Source organism: Netta rufina (assembly GCF_964035555.1).
Source record: "Netta rufina genome assembly, chromosome: 2".
Taxonomy (NCBI): domain Eukaryota; kingdom Metazoa; phylum Chordata; class Aves; order Anseriformes; family Anatidae; genus Netta; species Netta rufina.
Genome location: NC_140124.1, coordinates 40,963,258 through 40,976,804, shown reverse-complemented (window position 1 = coordinate 40,976,804; position 13,547 = coordinate 40,963,258). Strand labels below are relative to the sequence as shown.

At 43.9% G+C, this 13,547-nt stretch overlaps 1 protein-coding gene across 4 annotated transcripts in view; it reads right to left on the bottom strand.

Moving 5' to 3' along the window:
* Nucleotides 1–879: 879 nt before the first annotated feature.
* The window catches only part of RARB (retinoic acid receptor beta), a gene marked incomplete at its 5' end in the record, with an annotated part of 187,494 nt that continues 174,826 nt past the window's right edge, over nt 880–13,547 (bottom strand). For 3 of the 4 annotated variants that reach the window (XM_084306862.1, XM_084306864.1, XM_084306861.1), the window contains 4 exons: nt 880–1,160; nt 3,196–3,354; nt 4,669–4,873; nt 11,447–11,623. In XM_084306862.1, the coding sequence (XP_084162988.1) occupies nt 964–1,160; nt 3,196–3,354; nt 4,669–4,873; nt 11,447–11,623 (738 nt within the window). In that variant the 3' untranslated portion in view covers nt 880–963. The remainder of the gene's footprint in view (nt 1,161–3,195; nt 3,355–4,668; nt 4,874–11,446; nt 11,624–13,547) is intronic. The other variant, XM_084306863.1, reaches the window with a different exon arrangement.

The following is a 13,547-nucleotide window of genomic DNA, read 5'->3' as shown; positions in this document are numbered from 1 at the left end:
GGCAGATCCTCTCCTTGTATTTCTGGAAGTCCTAGCTGTACTTCCCTGGCACCCGGAAGGCTGGATAACCCAGCTAGTTCCTGGCAGTTGATTCTTACGGAAATACCCTAGACTCACCAAGTCAAAAGCTGTAAATGAGTCTGCTGGTTATCATCCCATGAAGTTTCCCTAATGGCTTGTGAACAAGTAAACAAAAACATGGTAACACTGAGAAGTGTTTCTGCCTTGGAGGCTATCGTTACTGTCGAAATGTTGCAGTTACTTGTGGAGCTAGGTCACCAGCCAGGTAAGAAACCACTTTTTTTCCTTTTAAAGTGACGTTAACAGTGGAACAAGTGACATCTGAATAACTGAGCTGGCAGTTACTGCTGATACTGATGTCTTTTCTGCTAGTGCAGTGAATTTTTGTATACTTTTTACAAGGAGATGCAAACTGAGGGCATCAAAGAGAAGTTTTCATTTAACTAAATCAGACGGTCCTTGCGACTTCCTTTCCTGGATGTGTACAGTAGTCCATTTCGTCTGGTTGGTGTCTTGATCGCTTTAGGTATGAGAGACAAAAGGAAAGCACCAAACATCCAGTATAGAAAGTACAGCCATACAGGTGTATGTACAAAGTCATCAGAATGCAACCAGAATTTAAAGTCTGAGATCTGTCTTGTCACCATGCAGTCTTGAATGTTCAGAGGAGAAAACAGAAGCTTAACTATTTTTTTTTTTGCATGAAATGGCTGATTTAGAGTTTCAAAAGTTTGCATTTTCTATTTTTAAGAGTTTAAACAGCAAGGAGTATATATCGATACATATGAAAATTTCTTGGTCCTTGTTGAGTTTTTATCTATATATATATACATATATAGATATATATTAAGTCCAGAAACTAAGCAGCAGTAAAAATGTTTCTCTTGCTTTTCATCCCTGTACATAAGGTATTAGGAATGTCTGAAGTAGCTGGAAAATGTCTTATTGCACCATGGGGGATTGACTGACACTGCTGTTATCCACTGAACTAGGTGAGATACTGGGACTGTGTTCTGCAGTGTTTCCATTTGAGGTCGGTGTCAGTGGTTCGTGTCCTTCAGAGTTCTCCAACATTTCCTGAATGAGAGGTGGCATGGATCCAGGAATTTCCATTTTCAATGTAATGACACGTTCTGCACCTTTAAAAAGAAAACAAAAAGAAGTTCTTTCCATTAGGACGATTTGTACAATTTCTTTTTCCTTAGCACCATCAGTGGCAATTTCAGGGTACATTATTTTAATGGATTCGGTGTCTCCCTCTGTAGTTCTGCATACAAAATTACGTAAGTAAGTGAACTGCTTCCTTCATTGCAGGAAAATGGAGTTAGATGAGCACTCCTTAGCAAATTAGTTTTAAATTGTGATCGTAGCACTTGATATTACAGCACAGGTAAATTGGATGAAACGCTTCTTTTCAGAGACGGAACCAGAATGGCATTAAATGATACTGACAAATTAAATTCAACGGTGATCACTAAATGTCTTTATAAATTGGAATATACGTTATAGTCTTTAATCCAGACTGAATCTGCAAGGACAAAAATGTTGCCTGATTCGTGTTAAATAGCTGAGGAGTGGGCATGTTAAATAGGCACAGCAATATGAGAGAAGTAAATAATTATTTTCCACATACCAAACCGTGAGGTAAGAATCAGAATTTAACAAACCCTTGTGCTATAAAAGACCAAACTCAGGCAAATGGATACTTTTGTGAAGCTGCCTTCTGCAGCCTGCAGGTGTTTTGTATCATGCTAATTAACCACAAAAGTACACAGAAACACTGTTTACATCTGATTTAACTGAAGCTAACCACCCATTCACTACTTTTCCTCCAGTAACAACAATGGGTATTTTTATATAGAGACGGCTTCGCAGGCTATTGTGTGTAGGATTAAACACAATTACTCTATTAATCCTGACTACTCAGACTGTGAGACAATAACTAACACTAGTACAGGGGGGGAAAAAACAACACAGTGAAGCACGGTGCTCCTAGGGTGCATTGGGGCTTATTGAACACATCGCACACGCAGGAAAGACCAACGCACGCCCTGCCCAGATCCCTCACACCACAACAGCTGCCCCGTACGGGCAGCGCCCTGCCAGGCACCGGGCTGTTACCTCTGAGGGACCCATGAAGGGACGAGTAAATTACTGACACACAGAGGAGACCTCCCCTGCTGGGTGGACAGAGCTCCTCAGAGAACAGAAAGGTTACTGCTAGGGAAAGCCAGATCTGTACAGCAGCGTAACACTGTCCCTCTGAATGCTGCTACTGGCTGCTGCTTCCAGGGGTAAGCAAGCAACGGTCAGAAAACCCTGGGCTATTTTCAGGCACCAGTAACACCAATGCAGCCTAAGTGCTACGTTCTTGCTGCAAGCAGGTGATGTATTTGAAGGACTGAAAGTAAGATACTAAAACAGTGAGTGTGTACAGTAAAGATTCCCTTCCACACTGAAGCACAAACGTGCTTTACAAAGTTTGTTGCTGGTGGGGAAAGGATTTTGTCTATCAATCAGGACAACTTCAGACATTTCAGAGCCATCAACCTCAGAGTTCAAATATCTGGTATAATACATCTGATAAGATTCCTGACCATCAGCTTAAAATGAGCCAAATGGAATACAAATCTGCGCTTTTTAAAAATGAAAAGAAGGGAAAAAGAGCCAACAAAATTAAAAAGAAAATAGCCTGAGTATTGCAGAACCATTCCAGAGAGAGCCTGTGGACATATTTTGCTCATCCATGCTGCTACAGTGTACACGCTGGGGGGAGCACACGCAGTCACAGCAATAACCCCAGGCTGGAGGGGAGAGCTTGTGCCTGTGCCTTAGCTGAGGAGCTTCAAAAATCATCTAGAAAGGCAACAACCAACTTCCCACACGAATACTGATGAAGTCCCCTAACGAACCAGTCTCACTGTCAGGAACAAAGGAGCAAGTACCACAACTGCAAAACCACTGATAACTTCACACAGAATCGCATGAAGAACGTAGCACTGTGCATGTAAAGTAGAACCAATTTCAGCACGGCAGTTACATGAGCAAGGGGGAAAAGAAATGCCAAGAAGACCTCCCAGTTACGTTAAACAAACAAACAACCGCCCAGGTCTTCAGGCCTGTTTCCTCTGAAAGCAGCATTGATGCTGAATTACTGTGAAATAGGGTAGGTACCTTTTGCACTGATGCTACGAAGATCTGTGATTTTCATTAAGATCTTTGGAAACATATGAGGCTTGTTGGGTCGTCTCTTTCGGATATAAATTTTCAGTGCCTCAAGCAATGGTTCCTGAAGCTTATCCACTTTCATCGGTTCTTCGAGGTCCTGGCGATCTGCAGGAAGTATCAGATCACAGATTTTAAATACATTTCTTTTTCATCACAGAAAAAAAAAAATCACAGAAGTGAAAACCTTCCATGTTCTCAATTCTCCCTGAATTTCATCATTTCCTCCACTTATGTGGAGAAGTACGCTGTGCAGCTTGTATTCCATAGGAAGATGACAAACCCCAGTTTTCCAAAACTTGGACTCACTTTCCCTTGGTTACTGGGGAGGTTTGACATTTGAATGGTCCGGAATTACCAGCACCTCCCTCTCCATGGGGAGAACACCTTGCTGCAAACTATACTTACAATTAATTTTGTATGAATCATTTGTAAGATATCTACGTATACAAAGAGATTACAGATGATTTATTTTTTGTATCAACACTAACCCAAAGTGAGTTACCATCATATATCAGCAGATGGCAGTGCTAGCTTGAGTGACAGCAAACATCACCATAAAGCAGGATACACCAGTAACACATCCATGACGTGTCAGAATCCGTCACTGCTTTTGATGGGATATGGTTAGAGACACAAAAGCAGAATGATTTTGTACTGAAGGTCCACTGTCAACAAAGACTGACTTTTGTTGTTACAACAGTTGGTCTCTAATAGCACTTAAAGTACTGTGAAGTGTAATTATGCAAAAAATAGTATCAAGTTTGCATTTCAATAAAATGGCTCGGCTAAACACAGCCTGATTCTAATGCAAGTCCAACATTTGCACAGTAGGAGAGAAAGCAGGTGATCAAAATTTACCTTACAGAGAATTTTGGAAAATATCTGAGACTTTTTTGTCTTTCAAATGTACAGTTTTACCTGATTTTACCTGGCACTGTCCTTCTCAGTTGTAATCAGACCCCAAAAATCATAGCCTACTTCTCCTAAAGAAGGTCATCACCAGTGAGTTCTGTGCGAATGTAACGATGTGCATGCAACTTGCAATTTTATTTATGAGCAAAAGTTGCATAAAGGGCGTCTTGCTCTAGCACAGGTCATTCATTCACACAGGTGCCCACATACTGCTTAGGAAAAATGCAAGAGGATATATATGTATATATATCCTGTAGTCCTTTATGAGGCATCTGCCTGACAGTCTGATCCAATTCATTCAAAACCCTAATAAAAACAATAACCATCAGCAGTGGAAAACAAATCTTTAGTGTAGGTGGCTGTAGATAACTTATATGTAATATATAATAATAGTACGTATGTATCTTTATATATATATATATATATATACACATTTTAGTACAGGAAAGCCAAACAAGTAGAACATAAATGAAGAACTTATCGTGTCTGATTCGCGCAGTACGGTACCTCCACAGATGAGGCAGATGGCACTAAGGAGACCGGTTTCTGTATCATCCATTTCCAAAGGCAGGAGCTGGTTGGCGAACGTGAACACGAGGTCGGTCAGCGGGCCAAATCCAGCATTGTGCATCTGAGTTCGGTTTAGGGTAAGGCCATCTGAAAAGGTCATGGTGTCTTGTTCTGGCGTGTATCTTGTGCAAATTCTAAGGATCTGCGGAAGAACAAAAATGAAATCTGAAGAATTCAGCCCTCAAGAGGTTTGCTGCATTCTCCCAGTTACCCAAGGAGCTGAAGCACATGTTCATGTCAAAGCGACCTGAAATCCAACTCCAGTATGTTCAGTTCCAGTAGCACAGAATTTCTCTAGTACAACAGAAATAAATACTTCATAGACTATGATTAGTCTTTTATGCCAGAAATTGGTCACTTCCAAATTCACCCTCTAGTTATGAAGTAATCAAAACTTGCATGCAGTTCCCATAACTAACTCGTCAGCATTACCGTGACAATCACAGAAAGTGCTCGTTAATCAGTGTGCTGTACACACCTACCTGTGGGACGTTATTGCAACGCCGCTCTGGTCCCAGCAAGACCATGAAAATGTCTCACCTTTTCAAACACACACGCTATTTCATTGATTTGGGGGATCAATTTTGCGTGACAGTGCCCCTCCGGGCTGTGTCTTGGTAAGGACAAACTCCCCTCTCTGCCTCGTGTGAGTACAGAGAGCTTCAAGGTGGTGAAAGAGGCAGATCGTACCTTGTGCTTGGGGGTTCCTTCATTTCTGCCCTGAGAGCAAACCACGGAAAATACTGCTGTACTAACAGCCAGGTGTGCAGCAAGTGAACAAGTGCTCCACTGGAGCAAGGACAAAATGGAAAAGCAGCCAAAGAAGCAAAGGCACAGGAGGTAACTCCCAGTCATCACCAACTTGAATAAAACACCATCCCTGCCTGCTGCAACGTTCCCTGTCCCCTGGTGCCTCCCGCGTGCCCGCAGGCTACTGGGCTCTCCTTCAGATGGGTGCAGGAGCCGGGAAGTGCTGCTGCACACCCAGGCAGGACGTCTGCTAGAGCGCAGCAGTACTGCTTGCTCAGAAATACCAGCCTACTTCCCTCACAGATTTTTTAACCGAAGATGAACCTGACTTCAGGCCACTGTATGGCCAGTTGTCAGATGCTGACACCGTAGCTATACGCTGGTTAAGATGATCTCCACACACATCTGTGCTTTGACCGTTTCCTCTCCACTGCTCGGGATTGCATGGGGCTTGCCCCGGGTGCCACCTCGAGATGGCGAGACAGAGCTGCTGACTGCAGCTGCGAGGCCACTGCTCCTCTTATCCTTCCCAGGCGGCAGGACAGGGTGACCTGTGAGTCAGGAGTCCTTGCTGCTCTTCGTCCACTTCCTTCCCTTGAGCACCTTCTCGCCACCTCCCCGTCCCGCTGGCAGGAGGACAGGGAGGTGCAGGACAGGACATCCATCCTGTGGCATGCCCGTGTAACATATCTCAGTGCCTCATGTTTCGAAAACCAGAGGTGGGAGGCGGCTTATCACCGAATGCAACCAAACCAAGCCAATCCAAGCCGAAATCTTGCAAAGTCCAGCTGATTAGCTAAGGCTGCGGCCCTGTTTCTCCAGGGCCCGGCTGCATTTATGTCCCATGCAGTCATCTCACTTTGTTTTAAGGATTGGACTGCACAGATTTACACAAATGTAACTGAGCACAGGGAGAATTTTAATTACTTCTCTGACTACCCGGGCTCTGAGTCAGAGGCCCCCGCCGCCTGGCAGCTGACCAGGCTGGGGCTGGCTCTCCCACTTTCATCTTTGCCTGGCAACACTGCCCCAAATAAGCAGGGAGGAGAGCGAGGAGGATACGGCATGTGAGAGACCTACCGGGAAGCTCTTATTTCTCTTTTAAAATTCCTTGGTAAGAGACTTAATGGGGCGTATTTCTGCAGAAGGCTCTTGAGCTGCTTTGCATCTGAGTAATACCCTTATCTCACGTGGTGGGTACACGCCGAAGCACCGGGACTCTCTGCGGTTGGCCAGATGTGTTTTACATCGTTCCCCTGCTCCCAAATTGGAATAAACTCTTGAACTCGTTCAAATCAATAACCAAGAGCGGCACAAATACGAACGCGCACACTCAGGTTCTTCACTAACCACAAATCCCCTCTAAAATAAGTGATCTGAAAAGGCTGATGGTAACGCCAAAGGTTTTGGGTAATCACCAAAGTGTGTTTGAGGATTATCAGCAGGAATTAATGTTACCAAGCATGGCACCCCCTCAATAAAAGAAAGCATGTTTGCCACGGTCTACGCTGCCAGTAACCGCTGGCAGCTCTCTACCCTGAAGTTCACCCTTGCCTACTCTTTGGTATCTCCAGAAGGCATCCTAAAGAGACACCGGACACAGCAACAGCTCCAGGGGCCTTGCAGAAAGAATCATCAAAACCCACGGGGCCCACAGAATGCAGTCACTGCCAGGCGCAGGCAGCGACGGGGAGGGCTCCTCGCAAAAGGCAGCCTTGAGGCTTTGGTACCGAAATGCTGCTTGAGCCTTTAATTGGATGAGCCCGCAGCAGCTCAGACGGGGCACCCGCACAGCTGAGGCTCAAGCATGTGCTTTCTGCAGCGCACTTAACTTGACTGGAGCAATCAGGTCTCAGGTTTCTGCTGCATTCCTTCTACATTATCCCACAACACACTGTTATTAAACTCTGAGACAGATCATTTAAAATGTTTTCTTTTTCTTTTTCTTTCTTTCTTTTTTTTTTTTTTCTTTCTAATTTATGCCCTTCATCAAGATCTGTGAAACGCTATGGATATTGCTGAGTTGCTCTTAAACCTTTCTTGGGCAAACTTCCAGTGTCAAAGTGAAGTTGATTTCAAGCTCATATTCACTGAAGAACATATGGGAAATGTCAGCACTTCAAAATAAGAAATCACTGTATCTTTCTCCATTTTAAACTGTCTAGGAGACATCCTCCTAATGTCCTCAGCGCTGTTCAGATTTTGTAACTAAGCCAAGTATTTGAGCTGTCACTCTGCTCTTAAATGCCACTTGCAGCCATAAATAAGGTTCTTGCCCATGATTAAAGGACCCTTTGTTTTAAAGAACATATCTTCAAGTGTCTATGAGTCAGTCACAAAAAGGCAAAAACAAAAAAAAAAGAAAAAGAAAAAAAGACACATCCCTACCGGTCACATGAAACCAGAAACATCCAGAAAGCTGCACTTACAAAATCGTGCTGCCATAAAATTGTTACCTGCTTGAAAGAGATCTGTTAAGGTAAGCCGGGCTTTCTGTAAGAAATCCAGTTTCTCCACGTTGGCTGCCTGAGCCGGGCGGGACGGTTTCCCAAGCAGGTGACCTGTGGCGGGGCAGCAGGTGAACAAAGCTCCCCGGCGCTCCGTGCCCATCAGCACAGGTTGCTCCGTGTTTACGTGCAGGATTTTACAACAGAAGTTTAAAAATGACATTACCAGGGACGAGCATTCAAGGGCTTAGGGCTTTATCCATCAGATTTAAGGGAGACTGAGCTCTGGACTCCTTCCACATTCGCCTTGCCAGAACAAAACGAGGCTGCTGGTGCTCCCGCTGCGGGGCCAGCGGACGAGCAGACAGAAGCAGTCACTTTTACGAGGGTTACTGACTGAATTTTAGTAATATTTACCCCCGAAACCTTTGGCTCCAGAGCAAACATAAATTCCACCGTTCTCAATTGGCGCCTTCAACTATCTTGTGAGGCCTGATGCTATTTCCCTTCCAGAATTTTTGTTTGTTTGTATATAAAACGATTCCTTGACCCAAATCCAATAGAGCTTATTAAGTTCCTGGCAGTGGCTCCTCTTGTCGGGGTGTCAGGACTTTTCGGCATCGAAGGCTGCAAGATCCAACCGAGCCCTTGACGAGGCTTATAAACGCTTACGATTCGCTCTGGGGCAACGAGACCCTGCCCCTAAACAGGGGTGCAGGATGGGGTGGCTGCAGAAAGGCACCTGCAGCACACACGGGGGCTGCCGGCAGGCACTAAGTGCCCGTGCTCACGCTGCGGGCGTACGGCAACACAGAGCACTCAGGATGCTCCTCGTGATTAGGAGAGCCTGCTCGCTGGGGGGGAAGCAGGCTCTATTGAAAACAGTGCTGAAGGTACTGGAATTTAGCTTAAATAAAGATACAGAGCCGCACTGCGATTCCGATTATGTGCAGGTGATGTGGGTTTAATGGCTATGGGCTTTTCACAGACCGTGCGCGCACGGCACATTACTGTGGCAGTGGTGGTGGTAATTATCCCTTTTTCTTTTTAAGCAGCACATAAAGTAGTCTCATAAAGCTTGTGTAAGTGCTGCACAGGAAAGTTAGGACCCTTCTCAGCACACACACCTTACCTGCTCCCGCTTCTGAAAAAGCCTCAGCCCTTCCCTGCTACGGGGAGCTATGGCACTGGCTATGTCTGCTTGCTCAGGTGTGCCACCCCCTCCAGTTTTGTCAAAAATAAAGAAGGGTGGTCAGGAATTGCAGACCTTGGGAAAATTTGTAAGTACAGCTTGAATGCTGACACGTTCCCCCAGAACTGAAGCAGTGAATCATGTTTAAAAAAAAAAAAAAAAAGAATCAACCCTTTCTATCCATGGATTAGTTGAAATATACTCATCATTTACTACCTCCTTCATTATTAATATTCTTTTTCTGTTCTGGCAACTAAGCTTTTATTTAACCTCCTTGATCAAGGTCTGTGAAGTGCCTTTATCTAGACCTGTACCTTTGTCTATAACTTTATCAGTCTTGGGTTGAGTCATGGGTTGGACTTGACAATCCTCGTGGGCTCCTTCCAACTCTACATGTCCTATGCTTCTGTGAGACTCTTCTGACAAAAATGCCAGCAGAAAAGCTTCCCCTAAATACTTGATAACACCCATCCAGGTTGCATGAGGTAAGCAAGACGCAGAACTACCAGGGGATCCCACACCATGTGGGGGGCCAGGCATACTTGATGCTCTGGTAACTGCTCCCAAAAAATAGCTTCAGGAGCTCACAGGATCCTTTGCAGTTACAGAATTAGATTATGATTATTTTTCCAGTAGCTACAGACACAGTAAAATGGCAGCTCCAAGCAGGGGGAAGCTGCTTAAGGCCTGAAGTTTTAGGGTTAAAGAGTTTGATTGCACAGTTTTTTGTTATATCTTGACCCCTTCTCTGCACCACCATTTTTGGGTATTTTCTGTAGTTTGCAAATGCAAAGCAATTCTCTTCCTGTACCTCTGGCAGAATACATTTGAGGAAATGCCAAACTTTGTAAGTTATTGCATGCCTTTCAGTGTAAGAGGAACGTAACTGCACCTTATCATACCAGAGCTAATGACGACAGGCATGAGATTGTGAATAAATGGCTCTGTCTTGTGGAGGGACCACACACAATAACAAGGAGACAGTCTGGGCTGAATGAGTGCCCGGACGAAGCGGACAATGAGAGGTGAACCTTGAGCACTGCAGGGCAACCTCAGCTTTCCCTTTTTTCATAGGCCAAAGAATAATATCCCTGCCCCTCTCCCACCCACTTTTCCTCCTACATCAATGCCCTCTAGATGCGATTCCTCAAAACAGCTCTTGACAGCACAAGAGGAAAAGGTCACAGCAGTTAATGTCTTCCTCAATATGATCCTGTTTGAAGCAATGCACTTTTAGAAATTCCAAGATTAATTACTTTAACTCAAACTCTGCAGGTTAAACTCCCGTGTTATGCCAAAAAATATACCTACAGTACCCATCCTACAAAGGGCTTCCTGGCCGTACTGAAAAGTCACCTGGTTCAGTAAGGACCAGAAGGTTTATTCTCAGAAGACATTTGAAAGATGTATAAAACACACTTGATATCTTTAAAACACATTTAAAGAATTAACTGTTTTACTTAAAGCTATGGCTACGGTCAACAATAAAGAGCGTATTTGCCATTAAAAGCCTGAAGACCTCTAAGGTCTTTATAAAGAAATGATAAGATCCCAGAGGGCTCCTCCGAAGGTCAGCGTGACAGAAACAACTGCAGACAAAGGGAAGATAGCTTGCCTTGACCTAGTGGCAAGCTCTGGAGGAAAACTTCAAGCCTATCTGCATAGTTTCCTTCTGTAAACTGTATGCTTGCCTATTTAAAATTAAATGACATTTTGCTCAAATTTGTACAAAGCCCCCTAGAGTCTAATTCCATGGGTAGCACTCCTGAAAGCAGGCAATTCTGTGTACCAAAGGCTTTGTGCCTGCCAGGCTCTGGGAACATCAGGTTCCAACATCACAACCTGCAAAAAAATCACTCTAAATATTTGTGTCTGGTTCCTCAAGTCACCAGACTAGAGATACAGTGCATTCCTGAAACTTCACAAAGAGGACTTCCTCCTAGATACTCTATACACAGTGCTGCCTGCACGATGTTTTGGAGGGAGGAGGAGGAGAAGGAAGGAAACAGTCACAGTGTTAACAATGGGGACATTTTTCTGAAGTAGTACATATTTCAGTGCTGCAACACCAAAACGTGCCCTTCTTTCAGCTCTGTTGAAATCCACAAACTGTAAGGACTTAATACACATCTTGAGAAGTAAAGTGCGGTCATCCTATATAACCAATATTAGTAGACATGTCAGAGTGCACTCGTGACTGTACCAGTAAGTATGCAACCATAAAGCTGGGGCAGTATTTAACCTTCTGTCAATCACAGTAACAGAATGAACTAGAAAATAAATCAGTACTGCAGTAATATTAATATATATATATAAAGGTACGTACCAGTATGTCCAGGCAGGCTGCTTTAAGTAGAGTTATCTGGTCTGCAATGGTCAAACTTGTAAAGCCTGGCAATCGTTTTGCAAATTCCACTATTTTAATAATGCACTTTGTCGCAAGTTCACTGAATTTGTCCCAGAGCCCAAGGTCCAGTCGAACCCGATGGTCTGCGCTGGAGTTCTGGAAAGAAAGCCAGAAGGCACCATAAATCAAAAACATCCCTTTCAGTAAGTGATTTTCAAGGGAAAGAAACAACAACCGAGTATTCCTTCTAGAAGTGCTCTCTATTAACATTCCAGGCAATTTCTGCAGTTTGCTGTTGGGATGATGCTGTTTTTAAACTTGGATTAATCGCCTGAAAATTCCTTGGATACTTCTCTGTTACTTATGATTGCAGAGGCCATCTGTACAAGGAATACAAATGAACTTAAGCATTTCCAAATGCCACTATCATTATTCTTCCTTGCCATTATATAATAAGTGCATTGAGAGAGACAATTTACAGTTGTACCCCAGAAAATAAAATGAACAGTGGAACAAGAATATTGGGTCCTCATCTGGAAAAAGCAGCACAACATTTGGAACATAGTTTCACATACTTAAGATCTCAGCAAATTAGTTCTACTTAATTTATCTGCTCTGTGGCTCTGCGAGGGTTTTACAGCTTTCTCAAGCTACAGTCTCCCATGAATTAAACAACATTTCTTTACACAACGTTACAAGAAACACCATGTGTGATGATGAGTGCTATGTGCTCATTTGATGGGGCATCCAATATGCGTCCTCCTGTTTGAAGTGTTACAAAGACGTTCCTGCTGCATCTTTCAGTGACCACAGATTCATGTATCTTAACACAAAAATCCGTGTTTTTGTACATTCAAACAAAGCACTTAACCCTTAAATAAGTTAAACATGAAGAGGATGCTAGACAAGACCTGGCTGACTCAAAAGCTTCTGTCATCTATTTGAGATTAGTCCAACAAAAGTTGGACTCAACTCAAGAGTTGACCTTGACTCAAAAAAAGACCTCCAGAGTCACCTCCAACCCATCTGTGATTCAAAAAACAGATGAAGACGGAGCTCTGAAATACCCAGTGCTCCTCTCCTCCATTCCTACGTGCAACACTTTCCTGTTTTGCCAGCATTTGGATCCAGCATTGCTTGCGATCGTACATCTTAACTATAAAATTCAACAAGAGGAGTCAACTTGACACTAACAGACATGGCAGGTAAAAAGCCATCAAAAAGCTTTCAGCTTACATGGATTGCACTTCCTAGGAGGAAACATCTCCAGTGACCTTACCACCGACACTGCTGGTGGTGAGGACATCTACCCCCTTGGAAACAGCAGGAGACCTTCACAGGAGTCAAGGAACAGAAAGGAGTCAAGGAGTGGAAGGAATTCTCCACCAGCCAAATCTGCACCCAAGTGGTTTGTCACCTTGGAGGCCACCGCCTTTCCTCGGTTCTTTCACAGGAAGGACAGACGGAAGAAGTGGGAGGGAGGACATGGGCTGCAGATGCTGTCACCAGGCCCCCGTTCTCGCTGCCTCACCCTGTCCCCTGCTGCCTTGCCTCCACCACCACCACCAGGCACGCATGGGAAAGCCACGATGGGTCCCGGGGGGCCACCAGCCTGACGCTCACCTTCACTTGCAACGGAGTAGAGATTCCAGCCAGAAATATTTATACTAGGCCACTATTACAAAAAATAAATGCTAATCATGATGAAGAGTTTAAAGGTGCGTACGTGCTCTGCCCTGCTCCCCTCCTTCTTAAGGGATAAGAAATTAACTTCACCACTTCTATTTGAATTTTTATTCTGGGAACGATTTCTATTTTTTTTTTAAATGACAGTCAAAAAGATAGGAGAAAATGTCTTTATAATGCTAAACCTAAAGAATTGCCTTCAAAATGGTCCAAAACTAATGGGTTAACAGTCATTGTAATGCCCTTTGAAACATTTCTTTCGGCTACTGGAGTATGCATCCTTCAGATTTATTTTATTTCATCCTCAAGGACCTTGGTGAAATACAGTACATTGGAGGAAAAATAAGATCAAGATGTGCAGTCATTCAGGCTGTAATTAAATTTAATAGGCAGT